Source organism: Somniosus microcephalus, chromosome 16 (genome assembly GCF_052327205.1).
Source record: "Somniosus microcephalus isolate GS21.2 chromosome 16, FLI_Smic_1.0, whole genome shotgun sequence".
Lineage (NCBI taxonomy): Eukaryota > Metazoa > Chordata > Chondrichthyes > Squaliformes > Somniosidae > Somniosus > Somniosus microcephalus.
Genome location: NC_141002.1, coordinates 48,048,769 through 48,074,135, shown reverse-complemented (window position 1 = coordinate 48,074,135; position 25,367 = coordinate 48,048,769). Strand labels below are relative to the sequence as shown.

At 43.6% G+C, this 25,367-nt stretch overlaps 1 protein-coding gene across 1 annotated transcript in view; it reads right to left on the bottom strand.

The window, feature by feature from the left end:
* Positions 1-4,580: 4,580 nt before the first annotated feature.
* The window catches only part of LOC147106133 (uncharacterized), a 122,500-nt gene continuing 101,713 nt past the window's right edge, over positions 4,581-25,367 (bottom strand). The window contains exon 19 of the mRNA XM_086008944.1: positions 4,581-6,120. Within this exon, the coding sequence (XP_085865070.1) occupies positions 5,901-6,120 (220 nt within the window). The 3' untranslated portion in view covers positions 4,581-5,900. The remainder of the gene's footprint in view (positions 6,121-25,367) is intronic.

Below are 25,367 nucleotides of genomic sequence, written 5' to 3'. Positions count from 1 at the left end.
CCTTTCCAACCCCTAACACCCCTGATGTTAAGCTAACTGGCCTATAATCCACATGGCTATATATTGCACCTTTTATCATTACACACACACTTGCTAATCTGTAGACAGAATGGCAAAAAAAGATTGCTGCAAAAAATGGTTGCCAGCTGCAGAAATTGTTAATGAAACTCTCCACGCTCTTCAGGCTCAAACTCCTCACTTCCCTCTGTCTCAGCTGATCTTGGCAGCAGCTGCACCTTATAATTATCAGTCTAGCTTACCGAGTTCTCATTATTATATCTAATACTTGGTGGGTGGATCGCGGGAAGGTAATTTGGGGAGATGATTTTGGGGCAGAAAATTGGCGTAAATGGCTTCTACCCCATTCTCCTGCCCTATAAAGTTACTTGCTCCAATTATGTGTTGAAATTATGCCCAAAATGGCGTGGAAATTCTCTCTCTAGTTCTTTTTTTTAAAACAAAACCATTTCAAATGGTAAGAGTCACACAGCTATAATCCAATTGAGGTAGAATTGATATCTAAAAGTGTGAGGGCAAAGCTTGGGTGGCTTTGAATTTCATCTGTGTGCAGAGTGCCCTGAGTTCTCATTTGCAGTTGAAGGAAGCTGTGCCAGTGGAATGCTGGGAAATCGGACCTTCCTGCTAATGAAATGAAGAGAGAAGGCGGATAACTATATATGATCCCCAATGAATCCATCTCCAAGTGTTGTGAAATGTTTATTATAGTACAACGCCTTCCAATGTTGCACCTAAAGTTGAGGAGGATCTGTTGCATGCTGAGGTGCTGGGAAGGTCTTGGCAGTAACATTGGTCATCTACATTATTCATTAAATAGGCAATCACCAATCCTACATTAATAAATCTACACCAGCACATCTCCTCATGTTAGAAATGGCTTTAATACTTTTCTTGTGTCACAATTAGGGCACAACTTTTTTTAGAAGAAGGATTTACATGACTAATGGCAGTTGGCTTTAGATGTACCTTACAGCCACTCTGCACTGGATCAGCACAACTACTAAACACCTACCAGATCGGAATGTGAGCCGCACTGGGAGGCTTTAATGCCTCTAGTTTGTAGAAAGACTGAAGAAGATTAGGAAATCCAAAAGTGAGCTTCTGAGAAAGAATAAGTTAAGAGTAGATGACCATGCGATGAGTCATGATTTCAACACAGCAATTATACAGAGATGAGGAACAACTGGACTGGCCAATTCTGCTCTTGGTCAATGTTGGTCTAAAAACATGAAACCTGGTTAAAAGCAATTAAGCTGTAGCTGCCACAAGGGCAGGCCCATGAGTTTGTTGGCCTTGATATTGTTAATGAAACTGCTCTGAGGTTCTAACTTTATTCCGTTATTGTTCCATTTAAAAGCCGGTGAGCCGGCTGCACAGGACCTTCAGACTGCTGCCAGCTTAACTGGAACATTGGTCATAAATTGGTCATAAATATATGATGGTCATTAATAAATCCAATAGGGAATTCAAGAGAAACGTCTTTACCCAAAGTGTGCAAAGAATGTGAAACTCGCTACCACAAGGAGTAGTTGAGGCAAACAGCATAGATGCATTTAAGGGGAAGCTTGATAAGCACAAAAGGGAGAAAGGAATAGAAGGATATGCTGATAGGGTTAGATGAAGAGGGGTGGGAGGAGGCTCGTGTGGAGCATAAACCAGTTGGACCGAATGGCCTGTTTCTGTGCTGTAGACTCAATGTACTGCCTCAAGAAGTTTTCTATCAGTTTGTACAGGTTCGTCTTTCCCTAAAAGCTTCCATGGACAAATAATAATCCATAAAGTAAAAGAGCACTCGCTGAACTAAATCTTGTGAAACTCTGGGAGTTTTGTACTGGTGTATCTCTGTAACCTCCTCCAACTTTACAACCCTGCGAGATCTCTGCACTCCTCCAACTCTGGCCTATTGCGCATCCCCTATTTTAATCGCTCCACCATTGGTGGCCGTACTTCCAGCTGCCTAGACCATAAACTCTGGAATTCCATCCCTAAACCTCTCCGCCTCTCTCTCTTCCTTTAAGATGCTCCTTAAAATCTACCTCCTTGTCATCTGTCCTAATATTTCCTTCTGTGGCTTGGTGTCGAATTGTGTTTGATAATTGCTCCTGTGAAATGCCTTGGAATGTTTTACTATGTTAAAGGTGCTACATAAATGCAAGTTGTTGTTGTTAAGTGACGTTCAATTCATCCGGCTTGGATGGTGCCTTCTGTTATGTGTTGACAGACCTGGAGAAGTTCCTTGCCCTGTTCACCTTGTAACCTGCAAGAGAAGGGAACTGCCTCAGGTCATTTATTTGTTCTTCTTCCATAGTGTTTACTTGAACAATTAGCTGTTGTGGGGAGTGGTGGGATGGGTGCAGGGGTAGGAACACATTTCAGAAAGTTTTGCCTTGCATTTGAAGTGGATGCATCGCAAGAGGTCCTGACCATGTTAGTAGCTTCTGTGAAAAAGACACAAAACTGGAAGAGAAAACAAGTGCTCGCTACAATGTACTTTTCTATACAGCCATTTGGAAAGGATGGGCAACTTTCAACAAATCTGGAAAAATTGGTATTTATCAGCGGGTGTATTTGGAGACTACAAAGAACAGGAGAAGAAAGTTAAGCACAAAGGGAGAAAGGAATAGAAGGATATGCTAATAGGGTTAGAAGAAGAGGGGTGGGAGGAGGCTCGTGTGGAGCGTAAACCAGTTGGACCGAATGGCCTGTTTCTGTGCTGTAGACTCAATGTACTGCCTCAGGAAGTTTTCCATCAGTTTGTACAGGAGAAGAAACTTAAGCACAAAAGGGAGAAAGGAATAGAAGGATATGCTAATAGGGTTAGATGAAGAGGGGTGGGAGGAGGCTCATGTGGAGCATAAACCAGGAGTTGGATATATTTCTTAAGGCTAAAGGGATCAAGTGGTATGGGGAGAAAGCAGTGACAGGGTACTGAATTTGAACGATCAGCCATGATTGCATTGAATGCCGGCGCAGGCTCGTGGGGCCGAATAGCCTACTCCTGTTCCTATCTTCTATGTTAAGTGGAACAGTGACCATAATGGTACAATATCAATAAAACAGAGAAACGAGAAAGAGAAGCAAAAGCTTAGAGGTGAAAAATGTATCATCTACCAGATTTAAAAAAAATTGTTCACGGGATGTGGGCGTCGCTGGCAAGGGCAGCATTTATTGCCCATCCCTAATTGCCCTTGAGGCGGTGGTGAGCCGTCTTCTTGAAGCACCGCAGTATACTTCTTTATAGTGGTTTGATACAACTTAGTGGCTTGCTCGGCCATTTCAGAGGCCAGTTAAGAGTCAACTACATTGCTGTGGATCTGGAGTCAAATATAGACCAGACCGGGTAAGGACGGCAGATTTCCTTCCCTAAAGGACATTAGTGACCCAGATGGGTTTTTAACGACAATCTGGTAGTTTCATGGTCACCATTACTGATACTAGCTTTTTATTCCTGATTTATTTAATTAACTGAATTTAAATTCCCCAGCTGCCATGGTGGGATTTGAACTCATGTCTCTCGGATCGTTAGTCCAGCCCCTGGATTACTAGTCCAGACAAGTTCCTTCTTGTGTCCTGTCCAGGAGTAAGAGAACTCCTTGAAACCTCATCGGATATGGAAGCAAAGTTCAAATCCTGATTGCACTTTTGATTTTATGGAGAGTTAAAGAGCTGCGAAAATAAACTTCTTGCAGGCAGCTTTAGCAATAGAATTAATCTGTGATAACTATTTGAGTTGGAAATAGATAATGGGGGTGAATTTCCATGAGAATTCTCCTGACCTGCTGAAGAGCCGTGGAAACCCTGGAAAAATGGGGTGAATGCTGTACACACCGATTTTCTAGGGTTTCCGTGGCTCTTATGCGGAAGTTACGGTTGACAAGGAGAACCTCTGTAGAAATTCACCCCCAGTGAGACAGGAATATCAAAAGATGAACCAAGGCTAAAGCCCTGATTTTAACCCCTGCACTTGATGAGAGCGGTGCACGCGGGAGGTTAAATAGGAGCAGGCGAGGGCCTCCTAATTATGCAAAAGTCGTGGTCCTATGACACAAATAGGACCCTGGCATGATAACACACGGTCGCGCTGCTCTTGCTCAGTGCCGCACCTGCCAGAGAAACCTGGCGGCAACCAGGATTGGCGCAAGAAGAGGCTCAGGAAGATGAGTTAAATTTTTTATATGGTTTCTTTGTGAGCCAGGACTTCTCCGAGCCTCACATGGAAACCTTAGGCCTCCCCTGCCCTGGACTGTGATTGCCTCCGGACCAGCCCGACCCACGAACCTGACTGCTGGGTACTTGGCAGCGGCCTCCTGCTGGCCAAAATCCTTCTCCCGCTCGCTGGCCAGGTAGTGATTCTGTCCGGGAGCCTCACTTCAAACATGGAAATGAAGAGTTAAAATGGCCCAGACCTCACACTGGCGCACTAAGCGAGCGTGACACTTGCCCTCTCCAGGCTGCACTTATGCCCAGAGTTAAATTTGGGTTTTAAGAGTGGAGCTTCAAAGGTCAAAGGTGGTAGCTACTGGTTGGACATGTGCTAGTTATGAAAAAAATAGTTCTTAAAATTTTTTAAAGATATAACATTTTTATTAATCCATAAAAAGTTAGGTAAGACATGAAGATTTAGTAATTTATTTAAGAACAAATTAAGGTTGTATACATCGAGGTGGTGCAGTGTGGAAAAAAAGTGGATGGACTTGGAGTCACTGTTCAAAGAGTGGATGGGATTGAATAATGAGAACCTCTGAATTGATGGGAAATCAGAGGATGTACCATCAAATGTAGCACAAATGAAAGCTACTCAACAGATATACAGGGAGGGAGTATGTAGATGACTGGATATAACACTCCTGTATATGTTATGTAACAATCTACTGAAAGTAGCACATATTGTCCAATATCTGGCAGGGCTAAAGGGCTACTGAAAAGCTCAGCAATTATACATGATAATCACATTTATCAACAACAGTTACATTAAAATTAATTGCAATTGCTGCTAAAATTTATGCTAATCAATGGAGAATCAGTATTCAGCTCAGCTTCTGGTACCAACACGGTAACAATAATTTGCCTCATTCTCCGTAGCAGAGCAGGTGTCTCTGTACTTGCTTGTCAATTGTTGAGTTGTCTGGTCAGTCTCATGAGCAAAATTATTTACCATATTTCACTGGTGGGCTATGACGTCTTCCATCCATTAATTATGGTGAAGCCCTCCCTCAACAATTAAAAAGATTCAAATGAAGTCAAGTAAAGCAGGTAACGCTGCGTTTTGAAGTAATTTTTTGTGTTCACTAATATTAAGGATTTCAATGTTGGGAAAAGAAACTCTTCCAGATATTGCCCCCAGTGTCAACACTGAGTTTTCCTTGGTCAGGTATCGCATGAAATACGTGTAAAGTAACAATCCCGCAATTGTCCCTGAACAATTGGAGTCATTTTCAACTTCACCGCTTGGGGAGTGACCTGGCAGTGGAGTTGATCATCCACCTGTTGTACAACCTGTCCGATTTTCAACCTATTTATTTAAATGGAACAAAAACCGGGTGGGTTCCATAATGGGTGGATGATCTGCTCTGCTAGGTTACCGCCCTGGGGGTTGAAAATGACCCCCAATGTACCTCGGACCCAATCTCTGTGGGTGGTGTAAGAATGCTCCCTACTGGAGAATGATGATTCTCCATAATTATTTAACTAAGGATCCTTTGAGCCGACTTCAAGAGAACACTTTTATACCCATCCTAGGGCGACTCATTTCCTCCATCATATTACATTGTTTAAATTATAGTACAGAAAACTATGGTTCCATCTCTGGACAAGTTTAACATCTGGGTATTTTTCATCAATCCCAAATAAGCAGGTTGCCATCTGATCAAGTCTCTGGGGAGTTATAGTTCCCTGTTGGTGGGTGCCTTGTCCATGCAATGGTACGTCGGCTGCTGCCATACTCCGTCAATGACTTGCTGTGGGTTCACACTGTCTGTGCTGATCGATGTGGAGACGGGCTCCAGTGACCTGAGCGAGTAGCTGGCAGCCAACAGCCCCATCCTGATGCAGGTGTGAGTCTCCTCTCCTGTCAGCAGGCCCGCTATCATTCCAGCAACAAGGCTGTAAAGAAAAACATGACGTTATTCAGCAAAGAATTTCCAAAAAAATAACTGGCAGTCTTTTGAAAAATATATGAGCTGTTTGGTTGTCATGTGTCAATGGCCATGACAACCCACTTTGGATGCTGTAGGCAGGGGGAGCACCTTGCACACCTGGGGAATGACTGTCACTAGCTGAGATATTTCAAACATAAACGAACTCTTTTGTGTGGGAACTAAGCAAATCTTGTGTTTTAGAAATGGATTAATGTAGAAGGCTAACTATTCACAGGGAGACCCAGGTGACTCTAAAATGAAAAGGAGAAGGATAACCCAGGACTTGAGAGGCATGTGACAGGTGGAAAGGCATGTAGGATATCCCCGAGAAAGAAGAGCCAGTGAGCTACGGAGAAAGCAGAAATCGTTGAACATTCCGGAACTGTCGAAATGTGTGTGATGGGCAGGGGGAGGGGACCAGGAAGAAACTATAGGAAGATGTAGCTAAAATTATTAAACGGCAGCGTAGTGTGCTGGAGCGTGTGTGTGTCATTTCAGGAAGGGACAGGACTTGGGCTTGTGCCCATTACTGCCAGCATGTTGCAAGTTCCCTCTCATGAGACATACTAGTAGAGGGGGTGAGGTACCTTGTGATGATCAAGGGACGGAGCAAAAATCAGAGGAAGAGTCTCACTTCCCTCACCTGCTGGGACACTTTGTGTATTTCCTGGCAGCCAGTTACAAGATTATTGGCAGCTTGCTCATCAAGAGAAGGCTGTGTGGTGTGGGCAAAGCGAATAGGAGAGATATAGAAGCAACCTTCGCTCTTGTTCACTCACCCATTCCCTCCCCCCCCACCAAAAAAAATCTCTTTAAAGTTAGAACCCTTTTCATTACTCAGTGAGGCGGAATAATAGTTTCCTTACCTCACAAAGTGATCATTGTTTCAAATTAAAAGTGATAGAAGTAAAAGTAATCTTCAAGGTCTGCGGAAAGCAGAGCTCCATTTCTAACACTGACTTGTGGTCAACTGAACAAGAGGAAATCTAGAAAGGTTATTACAAGGTGGCGTCCAGTGCTGGGATTCAAATATAATGTAACAAAATACTGCAGATGCTGGAAATCTGAAATAAAAACAGAAAATGCTGGAAATACTCAGCAGGTCAGGCAACGTTTCAGGTCGATGACCTTTCATCAGAACTGGTAAAGTTAGAGATGTAACAGGTTTTAAGCAAGTACAGAGGCAGGGAAAGGGGGCGAGAGGGGAGGAAAGAACAAAAGGGAAGGTCTGTGATCGGGTGGAAGGCAGGAGAGATTAAATGACAAAAGGGTTGATGGTGCAAGGCAAAAGGAGATGGTAATGGGACAAGTAAAGAAACAAAAGATGGGTCTGAAGGAGCTGTAAATGGGAACAGCAGAATCATTCCCAGCACCTGCTGCCCGAAAAATGGGAGCAGTGGTTATGGTCTGAAATTGTTGAACTCAGTGTTGAGTCCGGAAGGCTGTAAAGTGTCTAATTGAAAAATGAAGTGCTGTTCCTCGAGCTTCATTGGAACAGTGTAGGAGACCGAGGACAGAGAGGTCCGAGTGGGAGTGGGGCAGAGAATTAAAATGGCAAGCGACCGAAAGCTCAGTCACACTTGCGGCCTGGACGGAGGTGTTCCACAAAGCGATCACCTAATCTGCGTTTGGTCTCCCCAATGTAGAGGAAAATGCATCGTGAGCAAGAAGTACAAGTAAATCGCTGTTTCACCTGGAAGGAGTGCTTGGGGCCCTGGACAGTGGGAAGGGAGGAGGTGAAAGGGCAGGTGTTGCATCTGGGATTCTAATGATCTTTTATTTTTAACTGCACCAACAAGGGAGAGGCGCATGTTAGGGCTTCATCACTGTCACAGGAAGAAGTGAGAAACGGGAGGGCATCTTTACTTTTTAGTGGTTACTTGCAAAGCAACATTGGCAGAAGTGGGAGCAGGTCACCTCCTGATCAAGTGCTCGTAACCAGGGTGGGCTTTACCTTACCTCTGTGGTACGAGTGCATATTACAAAATCACTGCCTGGAGTTTAAATAATAATTGATCATTCTCTAATGTCACTGACACACTTAGAAGTGATAATGGGCTAACATTTGTCACTTGTTAGAGCATTTCTGGTGGATCGCTTCAATCTGAACTGACAGTCCTCACTGGCTCAGTACTGAATGTTCAGAATCCAATCAGCTTATTGCATTTGCTGTTTAGATGCTGTTTCTGTTGTGCAGCACAGATTCCAACATGTAACTTTTTGATGGAAGGCAGCAAAGTGAAGAACTTTGGAGCTCCAACATGGAGCGATAGGCGGTGTGTGTATGCTCATTGCTTGCCACACAGAAAATTCCTCCACTGTAATGAAGCGGCATCAGGTCGGGCCCAGAACTTGTCAGAGAAAGATCACAACACTTCTTGTCAATGCACTACAGGCTGTGCTGAGTGTGTAAAAGGAAAGTGTGGGTGACATACTTATGGCAAAATAGATTAAATGGGAGAACTATGGGTACTATTTCAGGACAGTCCTATGAAATGAGTAAACCACTGCTGGATGTCTAGGTGACACCACGTGTGACATTCTGATGGTTGGATTCTGCTATATGAATTAACATCCGATTCTGTCAGTAGTGGAAAGTGGGGAATTCCAAAACATAGCCAAGCCATGGGAGAAGGTGCAGATTGAAAGCTGTGCTCGTCCCCTCAGGCTGGTCTGTGACATGACGTGGCCTCAAAATGAGAGACTAGCTAATGGGGAGGGGGGAGGGGGGAAGCAGAAAGACAGAGAAATTCAGAAAACAATATTACAGTATTGGCAAAATCCCTTTCTGTCCAATTAAGATGCCATCGAGAACCAATAAAATCTCTTCATTGCCAATAATTAGAGAATATACATCAACACATTTGAATATCAAATTATATGACGGCTAGATCTGACTGCATAACTCATGAGGAATGGAGACACGAAGGATTGATGATACTGGCCACACCCATTGGCTAAATGTTATCTCTAATAAGTTTGTGACTCATTTTCTCTTTATATCAAGGTAAAAAGACAAGTCCTTAGTGATGAAAATGGCAAGTACAATAGAAAATCAACACTGAAATTTCACAGCAGGAGAGAAATCATTTGGAGCTGCAGCCATTGGGTTGATGCAACACCATGGAGGAAGTTTCATCCGAGGGTAAAACGCCTTCTGTTTATTCCCCATTGTTTTTCTTAGTCTCTTTGGGCCATGCAACAACTGAGACTGAGAGGCTGATGCATGATCTGATTCCAGGCATCTGCCAATGTTAACTTTGATCTTAGCCAGTAAGGGTGTAACAATTAGACTCAGTGGGGACAACTTCCAATTTTGCTGGTTGACAATCAATGGAATTAAAATCAAGGGAGTTCTATAAAGGGTGGGTGATCCGCTCCACCCAGGCAGCAAAATTGAAAATTACCTCTAGTCCAGTGTCTCTGGGGTAGGAAAGGGAAAATATACCTAGGGTCTCTGTTCCTTACTGCTATCCAGCAAGTCCAGTTTTCTTCTGCCTTCTATGATTTTTCTTGTCTATTCTCTATCAGCCTTTCCCCCTTCCCCTTCGTGGTTGCATGTGGGAACCTTTGTAGAGCTGGGACGGGCATCCCTCAGGACCAAAGAAGCTGCTGACACTTGGGAGCAGCTGAAGCTTGAGCCTGTTACAGCAGAAGATGCAAAATGAGCAGCCACAGCATTATGCTAGTGGGTTGAGCTGAAATTGGACAGCGGAAGTCCAGGTTTATCCAAATATAGGTGGTTAGGTAGAGCCAAGCCAAAGTCCCAAAAGGTGCCAACTTAGGTCTCCAATAAACTGCAGTGTGACTCTTTTATTCCAGAGGTAGAATGGAAACTTTGAGCTGAACTAAGTTTTCCCTTTGAACAGTTCAAATCACTCACACCTCCTTCAGCTCTGTTCTAGAGTTGGCTCACATTCAGTGATAGTCCACTTGCTGATCCCTAGTTTAAAATAGAGGGTAAATCGAGTTTAACCCTCTGACACTCGGAGGGCTGGATTTTCTCAATGGAGACGAGTTGGAGGCGGGACTGCTGCTTTTCGGGTCAATGTCCTGCCTCCATCATCTTCTGGCCAACCAGCGTGATTTTCCCCTGATTGACCTTGTTAAGCCCGCCCTGCGGGCTCAGCAGACCAATTAGGGGGGGAAGTCACTGACAGAGCACGTCAACATCTGATGTGCTATCTGTCAAGACTTCTTGAAAGACGAAATGTCAGCATTTGACAGCTCTGTGAAGCTGTCAAACACTGACATTCTCTGTAGTTTGATGAGTCCTTGTGTTCAGGACTCATCAAACCTATCAACTTTGTAGATTTCAGATAGCTATTGGGTCGGAGGATCCAACAACCAGTCTGTGAAATCGACAAGGAAGATGTCGGGTCTCCCGATCCAGAGTGGATGAAAGCTGTAGGCAGAAAACAAGGTAAGTGAACATTTTTTAACACTTATCACTCACCTTCCATACTTACCACTCCACACTTGCACCCATCACTCACCTCTACATCTTACTTTCGGTGCCTCTGACCCCCGCAGGCCTCCTTCACGTCTCCTCCAACCTGGCGGGGTTCTCTGAGGTCGGGAAGCCTTCACCTGAGAAGGTAAAATGGCACTAATCCTTTTTTCTGCCTGTTAACTACCTGTTAACAGCAGTTAAAAGGATTTAATCCCTTTCCCGCCTCCAGGAGACGGGACCCGAAGCAGTACATCTTCTCGCCTCCTGGCAAAAGGGCACGGAGGCGGGTTTGCCATTCGCCCCCACTTTCTGCTACTTTACCGGCAGTCCAGCCTCCATGCCCGTCTCCTCGGGGCTGAGAAAATCCAGCCCAGAGTTCAATCAATGCTTAACATAGTCTGCAGCTACAGTGTGTAGTAAAATGTGTCAAGGTGCTTCACAAGAGAATAATTCGACAAAAATTGACACCGGCCAAAGAAGGCGACATCAGGACAAGTGACCAAACGGTTGGTCGAGGTAGGTTTTATGCAGCATCTTAAAAGAGAAGAGAGAAAAGTAGGTGAAGAGGTTTGGGGATGGAATTCCAGAGCTTAGAGCCTTGGCAGCTGAAGGCACGGCCGCCAATGATGGGGGCGAAAAAAGTGGGGGATGCACAACAGGCCAGAGTTGGAGGAACGCAGAGTTCTTGGAGGGTTACTACACACAATTTCCCCAGAAGAGTGGGTGGATGGCAATCTGTTGAACAATCCTATTGGCTCTCAGGAGTAGCAGCTCCTGGCAAGGATAGGGAGGTGATTGCCCAACACGTTTTCCTTTGTCCCCAATGGAACAGTGATTGGCCTCTAATTGCCACCTTGCCGAGTAGGATACTGATATTCGAGAATTTGACATGTGGGGAATTAGAGGTGTAATCACATATTCTATCATCAAGGCATAGTCTTCTTGAAGAATTCCTCAATTTCAGAAGTTACTCATTTGACTCTAGAATCTGATGGAACACCCACACTAACTCAAATCTCACTGATCGAAAAGGTACAGATCCATATTGTGATTTTTGTTATAGTGAGATTTTAAAAGGACTCATTTAAAGGCCTTCTGGTGAACTTTGACATTAAATAATAAATTGTGCCTGTTGTAAATGACAGTACCACAACAACCTGCTGAGGACTCCAGCTTGTCTGTTGGGGATGGAAGTTAGAAGTTTCAATTTGACATCAGAAAGAGATTGCTAAAACGGTCATAAAAATACCAGCTATGCTCGTAACTGGGGTCTGACCCAATTAAGTGGTCATGTTGCAGTTTCTCCATACTTTAGCTGTCAAACCCAACAACAGAACAGAACAGAACTTTGTCCTGTCATGGTTGCCGTCATCTTTACAAGGGCAAAACAAATGAAAGTTTAAGAAAAATCTAACTGTGGCCCATTTCAGTTAAAGGAACTTATGGTAAATAAGGTCACACACTGCTCTTGTTGATATCAGATCACAGACAGTTGTCCATTACACAGACTTGTATATTGGTTACAGGCTCTAAAAGTCTATAAGCTGAAGCTGTCTTTCTCCTTTTCTCAAAGCATCAACCATTTGAATCACAAACTTTATTTTAATCAAAAATGCAAGTAACAAACGGATATGAACAAAGAGTTTGATATAAATAGATGAAGGTTGTCAGATAGAATGAGTAAGCCTTGCTATTGCTAACTCATGTAGATGGTTGCCAGTGGAACCTGTATCTGTGCACAGCAGACAATTGGCTGTTTGAATTGTTCTAACATTTTTTCTCTCAGTTTATTATTCAGCAGATAGTTTGCCATTTCTTGCAGAGCCTGTGCAGGTGTTGGTACTGAAACCTGTCAGTGGTTCCTATTGTCCTTACCACAGCTGTTACAATAACGTTAGGTCTATCCCAGAGCCCTACTTGTAAACAGGGTGGCAAAACATACTTTTTAAGTGTTAAAACACTCCAGTACTGGCTCTTCTTTCAAAAGGTAAAACAGTTTCATAAGTGCCTGCGTGACCCCTGTTCACCTTGGTAATTCCCTCTGACCCATGGGAAAGTTAAATAACATGACTGCACCTCTTAAAATAAACATTATGAATTGGACTGATTCATTCTGCCAATCAAAGGGAACAACATACACACATTGCAAACCAGTTCCTGGAGTGGAGAGAGATTGTGGGCAGGAATCCCATGGTGTAGTGAGACTGGCTGTAATTATCAATGGTCGATTGTTAATCTTGAGATTTACTGCAGGCAGTTCCACACAACTCTCAGACATAGAATTGATCTTGTGACTTCCCTATATTCCTCACCTGAACTTCCCTGCTGTTAGCCATGGTATTGGTGTAGCTGTCCCAAGCCAAGGACATGAACTTCAGCTCATCCAAACTTTTCTGACCATATTCTAACTTGCACCAATTCCCGTTCACCAATCAACCCCTGTGCTCGCTGACCTACATTAGCTCCTGATCCAGCAACGCCTTGATTTTTTTAAATTTCCTTGTTTTCAAATAACTTTGGTCTCGCCCATCCTATCTCTGTAACCTCCTCCAGCCCTATAACCATCCAAGATCTCTGATTTTAATTGCTCCACTATTGGCGGCCGCGCCTTCAGCTGCCGAGGCCCTAACCTCTAGAATTTATTCTCAACCTCTATCTCTCTCCTCCTTTACGATGCTCCTTAAACCCTACCCTTTTTGACCAAGCTTTTGGCCACCTGACCTAATATCTCCTTATGTGGCTCGGTGTCACACTCTGTCTGATTACGTTTCTGTGAAGCGCCTTATGATGTTTTACAACGCGGAAAAAGCAAAACCATAAAAAGAAAAGATCTTATTCAGAGACCACTGCTGATTCCATGCTCAGGACTGTCTGCTGTGCGTAGGCAAAGTAAAGTATCAACTAACAATTACTGTATCTTGGCTCAGTGGTAGGATTCTTGCCTCTGCATCAGAAGGTTGTGGGTTCAAATCCCCCTCCAGACACTTTAGCACTTCAGTGTAGTACTGAGGGAGCGCTGCATTGTCAGAGGTGCTGTCTTTCCAATGTTAAACCGAGGCCCTGTCTGCCCTCTTGGATGGATGTAAAAGGTCCCAGGGCACTATTTCGAAGAGGAGCTGGGGAGTTGTACTAGGAACAGGAGTAGGCCATTTAGCCCATCGCGTCTGTTCCGCCATTCAATGAGATCATGGCTGATCTGTGATTGAATTCCATAAACGTGCCTTTGCCACAGATCCCATAATACCTTTAGTTAACAAAAATCTATCAATCTCAGATTTAAAATTAACAATTGACCCAGCATCAACTGCCGTTTGTGGAAGAGAGTTCTTTACTTCTACCAATCTTTGTGTGTAGAAGTGTTTCCTAACTTCACTCCTGAAAGGTCTCGCTCTAATTTTTAGACTATGTCCTCTAGTCCTAGACTCAACCAGCAGAAATAGTTTCTCTCTATCTACTCTATCAGTTACCCTTAATATCTTAAAAACTTTGATCAAATCACCACTTAACCGTCTAAATTCCAGGGAATACAACCCTAGTTTGTGTAATCTCTCCTCATAAGATAACCCTTGGTGTCCAGGTATCATTCTGGTAAACCTACGCTGCACTCCCTTCAAGGTCAATATATCCTTCCTAAGGTGTAGTGCCCAGAACTGCTCACCGTACTCCAGGTGTGGTCTAACCAGGACTTTGTATAGCTGTAGCATAACTTCTACCCCCCTTGTATTCTAGTCCTCTAGATATAAAGACCATCATTCCATTAGTCTTTTTGATTATTTTCTGTACCTGTTCATGACATTTTAATGATCTATGTACATGGACCCCCAAGTCTCTTTGTAAAGCTTCTACAAGTATGTAAAAAGAAAAGATTAGTGAAGACAAATGTAGGTCCCTTGCAGTCAGAAACGGGAAATTAGTATTAGTAAAAAAAGTGCTGGAGAAATTAATGGGACTGAAAGCTGATCAATCCCCAGGGCCTGATAATCTGCATTCCAAAGTACTAAAAGAGGTAGCCATGGAAATAGTGGATGCATTGGTTGTCACCTTCCAAAATTCTATAGATTATGGAACAGTTCCTGCAGATTGGAGGGTGGCAAATGTAACCCCACTATTTAAAAAAGGTGGGAGAGAGAAAACAGGGAACTACAGACCAGTTAGCCTAACATCAGTAGTAGGGAAAATGCTAGAGTCTATTATAAAGGATGTGATAACAGGACACTTAGAAAATATCAACGGGATTAGACAAAGTCAACATGGATTTATGAAAGGGAAATCGTGTTTGACAAACCTACTGGAGTTTTTTTTTGAGGATGTAACTGGTAGAATAGATAAGGGAGAACCAGTGGATGTGGTGTATTTGGATTTTCAGAAGGCCTTTGATAAAGTCCCACATAAGAGGTTAGTGTGCAAAATTAAAGCACATGGGATTGGGGGTAATATACTGGCATGGATTGAAAATTGGTTAATAGACAGGAAACAGAGAGTAGGAACAAATGGGTCTTTTTCGGGGTGGCAGGTGGTGACTAGTGGGGTATCGCAGGGATCAGTGCTTAGGCCCCAGCTATTCACAATATATATCAATGGTTTGGATGAGGGAACCAAATGTTTGCTGATGACACAAAACTAGGTGGGATTGTGAGTTGTGAGGAGGATGCAAAGAGGCTTCAAGGCGATTTAGACAGTTGAGTGAGTGGACAAATACATGGCAGATGCAGTGTAACGTGGATAAATGTGAAGTTATCCACTTCGGTAGGAAAAACTAAAAGGTAGAGTATTATTTAAATGGTGATAGATTGGGAAATGTTGATGTACAAAGGGACCTGGGTGTCCTTGTACACCTGTCACTGAAAGCAAACATGCAGGTGCAGCAAGCAGTTAGGAAGGGAATATATTTAAGGAGAGATAGATTTCTAGACACAAAAGGCATCAAAGGGTATGGGGAGAGAGCGGGAATATGGTATTGAGATAGAGGATCAGCCATGATCATATTGAATGGCGGAGCAGGCTCGAAGGGCCGAATGGCCTACTCCTGTTTTTCTATGTTTCTTTGGACCGCCACTGTTTTTAGATTTCACTATTTAGAAAGTGCCCCGTTCTATCCTTTTTAGGTCCAAAGTGGATGACCTCACAGTTGCCTACATTGAAATCCAGTTGCCACAGTTTTGCCCATTCACTTAATCTATCCATATCCCTTTGTGTCATCGGCAAATTTGGATATGTGGCTTTCTATCCCATCATCTACGTTGTTAATAAATACGATGAACAGTTGAGGCCCCAACACAGATCCTTGTGGGACACCACTAGTCACATCCTACCAATTAGAGTACCTGGCCATTATCCCTACTCTCTGTCTCCTGCCGCCCAACCAATTTCCTAACCAGGTCAATAATTTGCCTTCAATTCCATGGGCTTCAACCTTAGTTAACAATCTATTATGAGGGACTTTATCATATGCCTCCTGAAAGTCTATATAAATAACATCCATAGACATTCCCCTGTCCACTACTTTGTCACCTCTTCAAAAAATTCAAATCAAGTTTGTCAGGCATGACATACCTTTTACAAATCCATGCTGGCTCTTTCCAATCAGCTGAAAATTTTCAAGGTGTTCAGTCTCTCTATCCTTAATTATGGACTCTAGTAATTTCCCGAAAATAGATGTTAGGCTAACTGATCTATAATTCCCTGGTTTCCCTCTCACCATTCTTAAAAAGCGGTGTGACATGCACAATTTTCCAATCTAAAGGAATGGTTCCTGAATCGAGAGAACTTTGGAAGATTATAGTTAGGGCATTTGCAATGTGCTCACCTACTTCCTCTAAAACCCTGGGATGGAAACCATCTGGTCTTAATATAATGGTAAAAATTCTTTGTATTGATTATGATATCCCTTGCAAGTTTCTTTTCATATACAGGAAACTCTTTGGTATCTGGTACCGACGGGACCGGTGTGTTGCCGGTTGATCAAAAATTCCGGATGATGGAGAGGGTTATCTACCGAGGCTATTTTTAACAAAGAAAAATAAAAAAATCAAGAAATGTGCAGTATACAGTAATTGGGTACTCACCTACAGAATGTTGTGTTAAATGGATGGTGGAAGATGCTTGATTAAGTACAGTACAGGTAGACTATCCCTTATCCGAAAACCTTGGGACCAGCTGTGTTTCGGAAGTCGGAATTTTTCGGATTTCGGAAGGGTATTACGGGGCAGCACCCCGTAAGCAAACACATTAATATTTCTGCAGCGAACCTTATGAATATTCACAATGAGTGGGATAAATAAAGACTATAAATACTATTACAGTTTATTTGTAAAGTAATAATTTGGTAAATTAAATAGTGGGAGAAATGTAGACCATAAATACTCTAGTGCAGTTTATTTGTAAGGAAAACATTCAGTAAAACTTCAAACATATACAGGTACAAACTAAGCTAAATACCTGTACATATACATGCAGTAAAGGTACATTACATCTGGCTTGAGGAGCTTGGAGAAGAGGGTACATCAGTGTTGTCATCAGGTTGGAATCGGACATCTGAAGATGGGCCAGGTACAGGATTCTCAAGTGATGAAGCAGCACTACGACAGACGGCCTTTTTAAAGATTTCTTCCAGTGTCATCTGTCTCATTAACATTGGTTTCTGTCTAAGCAGTCTCTCTTTAATTGAGTAAACTTGCATAATCTCTTGCTCACTGATAAATGCACGTTGTTCAAGGCCAGCAATTAACTGATCACACATTGTCACCATATCGTCTATGGGGATTTTTTCACCTGTGTTCACAATGTCATCATCATCATCACTACGATCCTCATGCTTGTCTTTATTTAACACCATTTCAGCAATTTCCCCATCACTCAACGAATGCACAACAGGTGCATCATTGTCAATGTTCAGCACTTCTTCGATGTCAGCTTCCTCTAACTTATTTACACTTTCGGATGATAAACCTTTGGCATAAGTAAGGAGGTTTGATATCATCATCTTCTCCTGACTGACAGGAAATCCTTCAAAATCTTCATCTGCAGGTCCATCTTCATCAAACATCGTTGTAGGCCAAAGTCTGTGCCAAGCATTTATTAATGTTGGTTTATCAACATCGTTCCAAGCATTAGCAACTGCGTAAATGGCATCCTTAACATTGAACTCTTTCAGGAAGCTTTGGATTCCTTCGCCTCTGTTGATTGCATCAAGCATACAGTTCAAAAAAACGTCTTTATACTTGCTCTTCATGGAGCGTAAAATTCCTTGGTCACAAGGCTGTATTAAAGATGTCACATTAGGGGGAAAGTTAATGCTGAAAACATTACTTTTCACAAGAAGTTCAGGAGGGGGATGTGTGGAGCAGTTGTCCAGGAACAATAACATTTTGCAGTTTTCTTCCAGTCCAACTTGCCTGCAATGAGCTCGTATCGCTGGTACGAAGTGGTTATTGAACCAGTGAGAAAATATTCCTCTGGTTACCCATGCTTTCTTGCGCGCATAATAATGCACAGGTAAATTGCAACACCTTTCAAACATCTCGGATGTTGGCTTTTTCCAATCACTACCAACTTTAACTTGTGTGTGCCTGCAGCATTGGCACACCCAAGAACAGTCAACCTGTCCTTAGCGTCCTTAAAACCTGCTGGTGCACTCTCATCAGCCGTTGTTAATGTTTTTGTAGGAACGTAGCGCCAGAACAGAGCTGTTTCATCAGCATTGTAAATTTGTTCAGGACCGAGGTTTTCATCAGATATTATTTTGGCAAATTCGTCTATGTAATTTTCAGCTGCTTCATGATCAGCAGAAGCTTTTTCACCACATATTTTCAGATATTTTATACCATGACGCTTCTTAAATTTATGCAGCCAACCTTCTGAATATTCACACTCAACTTCAATGTTCAGTTCTTCATGGTATATTCTAGCTTGTTTCATGACCATCAAACCAGTCAGTGGCACACGTTCACCTCTTCGTTGTCGAATCCACTCAATCAGCACACGGTCAAGATCTTCATTTTTTGCCCTATGCAGTTTTCCTACTTTTTATTAGTTTATGGTCATCACTGTCAGTGTAAAACTTCAACAACTTGTCTTTCTGTTTCTTTAAATCATATACGGTGGTAGTTCCCACACCATATTCTTCAGTAAGACATCGCACAGACACACCACGATCAAGCTTCTGCAATAACTCCACTTTCTGCGATATTGATAATAAGATGCTTCCTTCTCTGCTTCTCACTGTTACCCATAGGGGTATCTGCAGCTCTTTTTAACATTTTCACAAATTGCAAAAAAACAACAAATATCAAAGAGAGCAGCAGGCGCACGTGTGACAGCGCTGAGACACAACTGACGCCTCACACCTGCGTGGGTCAAGCATCGGCCGCGTCGGGCCATGTTTTGCGCCACTCGGGTCATGTCGTGCGCACAACTTACGCTCCACGAAAAACCGTTCGGTTTTTAGAGGTTTTCGGAAGTGCGGATAAGGGATAGTCTACCTGTACTGCCAGTTGAGGGTAATGCAATGCAATGACTACCAGCAGCGTGGGAGACACACAGTACCCCTGTAAAATGGCGGATCAGAAGAGACTACCGGCAGCATGGAAGAGTCAGACTCCTGTTACAGGGGTATTGAGGTGTTCCGACTTCCGACAGCGCCAAGAAGCCGAGTAGTGGCAGTTTGGAGAACTATCTCCACTGACTAACTCAGCCACTGCGGGAGACTCAGACTCTGACTCGGCAACATTGCCGGTTATTGAGGTGTTGTTTTCGGAGTGAGGATTTTGCCGGTTAATAGAGAATTCCGGATATTTAGGTGCCGTTTAAACGAGAGTTTCCTGTACTCTCTTTGCAGGGCAGGGGAGGAGAGGAAAGAACAAAAGGGAAGGTCTGTGATAGGATGGAAGACAGCACCTCATCTTTCGATTAGGCACTTTACAGCCTTCTGGACTCAACATTGAGTTCAACAATTTCAGACTATAACCTCGGCCCCTATTTTTTTTTCCATTTTTTCCCTCTTTCTCACATGGCAGTTGTCGATCATTCTGCCATTGCCATTTACGCTTCATCTAGTCATCTTTTGTTTCTTAACTTGTCCCATTACCATCTCCTTTTGCCTTGCACCATCATCCCTTTTGTCTCTTAATCTCTCCTGCCTTCCATCCTATCACAGACCTTCCCTTTTGTTCTTTCCTCTCCTCCCCCCTCTCCCTGCCCCTACACTTGCTTAAAAACCTGTTCCATCTCCAACTTTTTCCAGTTCTGATGAAGGGTCATCGACCTGAAACGTTAACTCTGTTTCTCTCTCCACAGATGTTACCTGACCTGTGAGTAATTCCAGCATTTTCTGTTTTTATTTCAGATTTCCAGCATCCGCAGTATTTTGCTTTTACATAAATACAGCAGGTCTGTTCACTTGTTACCATGGTGATGGGAGCCCCAAGAGTAAGCTTAGAAATGTAACTGCATCACTGAAATTATTCTGCCTGCCACTGCACACTGTCCCCACAATACAAATGTAACTCACTGCACTAGCAGTGCTATTGGTTAGTCATTCCCATTACAGTACATTGCTTCATCAGATCATGAACTGTATACACAGGATGCAGAAGGAAGAGTCATCCAAAAGGCTCTATCAAGCACTCTCAACACATGTATAATGCAGAATAAAGCTCCTTTTGTTCTGTCCTATTGGACACTCCCAGGTCAGGTACTGCATGAGTTAGATGCAGGATGAACCAACCTTCTCAATGCTCCAACAATGTGTTCTAACCTCAAAAAGGCACTGGGACTACACCAAAGCAACATTTCCTTTGCTCACAGCAGCCAGTCCAAGGGTCTCTCTGACTGATAATTGGTGCTAAATTGTGAGCAGGTGTGTGTGTTTGTGAGTATAGATTTTCACCCACTGGGAACTAGATTAAGAATACCTGAACTCATTCATCTAGAATCCTTACTGCACGAGTCTGGGCAGAATGTGAAGCCCAGGTGCACAAGGTGAAAGGGCAGTATTTTACTGATTCGAGAGCATGGCTCCCCTTTCTACATTATTTCTGCCTCTGCCTGAAACCATTCTTACTTCAAACAAAATGAAACCTGCCTGAAAGTACAACAACTGAAGCAGCTATTTCTACATTGTTTTAAAATTATAATATGGAAATTACAGAACCAAAGCCAAGAGATTTATTCCTTCCCACAATTTCGTAATTTCTTGTCTCTACTTTTTGGGGGCCGCGTGATCTTTGCAAGACTGCACACGGAGCAGTGATAGAGCTGAAATGTAGGAAAATATGACATCAGTGTTTGTACAGAGATTATATCGACTATTACACCTGTAGTTAAGGACATTGCAATGGGATTTTTAATTTAATATTTTGTATCTAGGTGTTTACCAATACACAAACCACCCGATTATTACCACAGTGAACGAAGGCAGTCTGCTCCGAGGCCAGGCAACATTCGCTTCCACTTTCTTAGCCCATTTCCGACAAAGGAAAATCCTTATAGCAGTTAATTTATGGAAAAAACCTGTGTCAACGGATCAGATCAAAGCTCTGCAGTCCTGCCACATCCAGTCACGAATGGTGGTGGGCAATTAAACAACTAACAGGAGGAGGAGGAGGAGGCTCCATGAATATCCCTATCCTCAATGATGGCGGAGCCCAGCACATGAGTGCAAAAGACAAGGCTGAAGCGTTTGCAACCATCATTCAGTGGATGATCCATATTTGGCCTCCTCCTGAGGTCCCCGCCATCACAGAAGCCAGTCTTCAGTCAATTCGATTCACTCCATGTGATATCAAGAAACGGCTGAGTGCACTGGTTACAGCAAAGGCTATGGGCCTCGACAACATCCCGGCTGTCGTGCTGAAGACTTGTGCTCCAGAACTAGCTGCGCCTCTAGCCAAGCTGTTCCAGTACAGCTACAACACTGGCATCTACCCAACAATGTGGAAAACTGCCCAGGTATGTCCTGTCCCCAAAAAGCAGGACAAATCCAATCCAGCAAATTACCGCCCCATCAGTCTACTTTCAATCATCAGCAAAGTGATGGAAGGTGTCGTCGACAGTGCTTTCAAGCGGCACTTACTCACCAATAACCCGCTCACCGATGCTCAGTTTCGGTTCTGCCAGGACCACTCGGATCCAGATCTCATTACAGCCTTGGTCCAAACATGGACAAAAGAGCTGAATTCCAGAGGTGAGATGATAGTGATTGCCCTTGACATCAAGGCAGCATTTGACCGAGTGTGGCGTCAAGGTGCCCTAGTAAAACTGAAGTCAATGGGAATCGGGGGGAAAACTCTCCACTGGCTGGAGTCATACCTAGCACAAAGGAAGATGGTTGTGGTTGTTGGTGGCCAATCATCACAGCCTCAGGACATCGCTGTAGGAGTTCCTCAGGGCAGGGTCCTAGACCCAACCATCTTCAGCTGCTTCATCAATGACCTTCCCTCCATCATAAAGTCAGACGTGGGGATGTTCGCTGATGATTGCGCAATGTTCAGTTCAGTGTTTCAGTTCAACTCCTCAGATAATGAAGCAGTCCATGCCCGCAAGCAGCAAGACCTGGATGACTCCTCAGATAATGAAGCAGTCCATGCCCGCAAGCAGCAAGACCTGGATGACATTCAGGCTTGGGCTGATGAGTGGCAAGTAACATTCGCTCCACACAAGTGCCAGGCAATGACTATCTCCAACAAGAGAGAGCCTAACCACTGCCCCTTGACATTCAACGGAAGTACCACCACCGAATCTCCCACCATCAACATCCTGGGGGTCACCATTGACCAGAAACTTAACTGGACCAGCCACATAAATACTGTGGCTACAAGAGCAGGTCAGAGGCTGGGTATTCTGCGGCGAGTGTCTCACCTCCTGACTCCCCAAAGCCTTTCCACCATCTACAAGGCACAAGTCAGGAGTCTGATGGAATACTCTCCACTTGCCTGGATGAGTGCTGCTCCAGCAACACTCAAGAAGCTTGACACTATCCAGGACAAAGCAGCCTGCTTGATTGGCACCTCATCCACCTCCTTAAACATTCACTCCCTCCACCACCAGCGTACCGTGGCTGCAGTGTGTACCATCTACAAGATGTACTGCAGCAACTCGCCAAGGCTTCTTCAACAGAACCTCCCAAACCTGCGTCCTCTGCCACCTAGAAGGACAAGGGCAGCAGGCGCATGGGAACAGCACCACCTCCCAAGTTACACACCATCCTAACTTGGAAATATATTGCCGTTCCTCATCATCGCTGGGTCAAAATCCTGGAATGCCCTCCCTAACAGCACTGTGGGAGAACTTTCACCACACGGGCTGCAGCGGTTCAAGAAGGCGGCTCACCACCACCTTCTCGAGGGCAATTAGGGATGGGCAATAAATGTTGGCCTTGCCAGCGACGCCCACAGCCCAGGAACGAAGAAAAAACAAATTTCCTCATTGAGAAGTAACAAAAGTGTATCCAATGTTATTAATTTTTGTTCCCCCATTCTCCTGTCATTGAGGTGGCAATTCTTGTTGGGGGTACGGTCCACAGGCCCTCAGTATCTCACTCAAGTAGCCATTCTTCATGCGTCAGGCTAAACAGTGAGAACTGACAGTCTATTTGACCGGAAAGAGGGGACAGGATGTGAGGGGAAGACTACAGAGATACAGTTTCAACAAGGATCACTAAATAGCAATCACACTGGCAGGCAACCTGCCTCAAGGATGCTGAGGTCAATTTAACACGCTGTCAGAGAGCAATATAGCCAGTCTGAATTTAACTCACCATCTGAAAGCACGGTCAGCTAAAGGACACAGCAATGTGGAACTTTACACATTAATGGATAGAGAAGCATAGAACTTTATTAATAGGCGAGCAGGGCAATGTGAATCATTACAAACCCATCATGAGAACTCATTCGTAGGATGAGGTGATGTGTGCAATCGATCAAAGTAATGGATTGAAAGAAGAATGCAAAAAAACAGACTCCTAGAATTATAAGGGAGCTAAAAATATGAGCATGATTAAACAATGTGACTGAACTATTCAACATAACTGATAATCAAGTCATTTAGGTGTTTGCTCTGACTGCCTGCCTCTCTTCCGTGGCTATGTCCATGCCCAGGTGTCCCTGGAGAGGGAGCACGCGGTGTCCGTTGGTACGCTTGAGGCTTTCCACGACCGGTGGGCACTAGGGGGACTGGAGTGCATTGTTGATACATGGAACAAAATTATAATTCGAAAGGTTTCTTATGCTAGTTTTGCCGTAATTTGTAACTTATTGTTTGTGTCTCTTTAAAAGGGGGGCCTCTTATAGTTTAAGTCATAGAGTCATAACGGCACAGAAGGAGGCCATTCGGCCCATCGAGTCCATGCCGATTGATGATTTAATCATCCTTAATGATTATAACCAAAAGAGTAGAGTCATTGAAGTGAAAGTAGCTGTCCTGATCCATAATTACTGACATTTATGTTAGGACTGTGTCTGAAGAATTCTGGAGAAACAGAACTTCCTGTGATGGAAAGTGGTGAGACTTGGTGCCGAGGGAGTTATAAAAGATTACATGAACGAGTCGGACTGAAGATCAGTAAACCACTGGATTTGTACAGAACACAGTAAATGGAATATGGAAAAAGGGTAACCAGAATTTGTGACTAAGAGGGAAAAGGGATAAATATATTTTAAGAGAGAGGCTTAGAAGAAATTAGGACATTTTGGTGGATGAATGGTAGGCCCAGGTCTTCTCTGTTAGTGTTGGGAGCGGTACTATGGAATAAACTGCTTTAATACTATTGCACAAGTGAACATTAGCCACTGTAACTGGGCTGCATCGCTCTGAGCCAGAGAAGAGAAACCAGAGATACTTGGGAATGTTGACCACCTACCCTTCACACTATATAGTGAATCCAGCTGGGCAGTATTGTATAAAAAAGTGTGACGCTTCCCTCCTTTATACTCTATCCCGTGACAAAGAATTTCTGGTTGCCAAAGCAACATGGTGCTTGACCATTTATAGCCAAAGATTCCAGGTACTTGATCATTTCTTGCTTCATGTATATTACAAAGTATTTACAGCACAGAAACAGGCCATTCAGCCCAACAGGTTTATGCTCCACACGAGCCTCCTCCCACCCTTCTTCATCTAACCCCATCAACATATCCTTCTATTCCTTTCTCCCCTATGGGCTTATCAAGCTTCTCCTTAAATGCATTTATGCTAGTTGCCTCAACTGCTCCTTGTGGTAGCGAGTTCCACATTCTAACCACTCTCAACAACAACAACTCTCTGGGTAAAGATGTTTCTCTTGAATTCCTTATTGGATTTATTAGTGACTATCTTTTATTTATGGCCCCTAGTTCTGGTCTCCCCCGTAAGTGGAAACATCTTCTCTACATCTAGCAAACCCTTTCAGAATCTTAAAGACCTCTTATCAGGTCACCCCTTGGACTTCTCTCTTCTAGAGAAAAGAGCCCCAGCCTGTTCAATCTTTCCTGATCAGTATAACCTCTCAGTTCTGGTATAGGAATATAAGAAATAAGAGGAGTAGGCCATACGGCCCCTTGAGCATGCTCCGCCATTCAATAAGATCATGGCTGATCTTCAACCTCAACTCCACTTTCCCGTCCAATTCCCTATATCCCTTGATTCCCTTAGAGTCCAAAAATCTATCGATCTCAGCCTTGAATATACTCTCAGTCCTAAATGGCTGACCCCTATCCTGAGACTATGCTCCCTAGTTCTAGACTCTTCAGCCAGGGGAAACAGCCTCTCGGCATCTACCCTGTCAA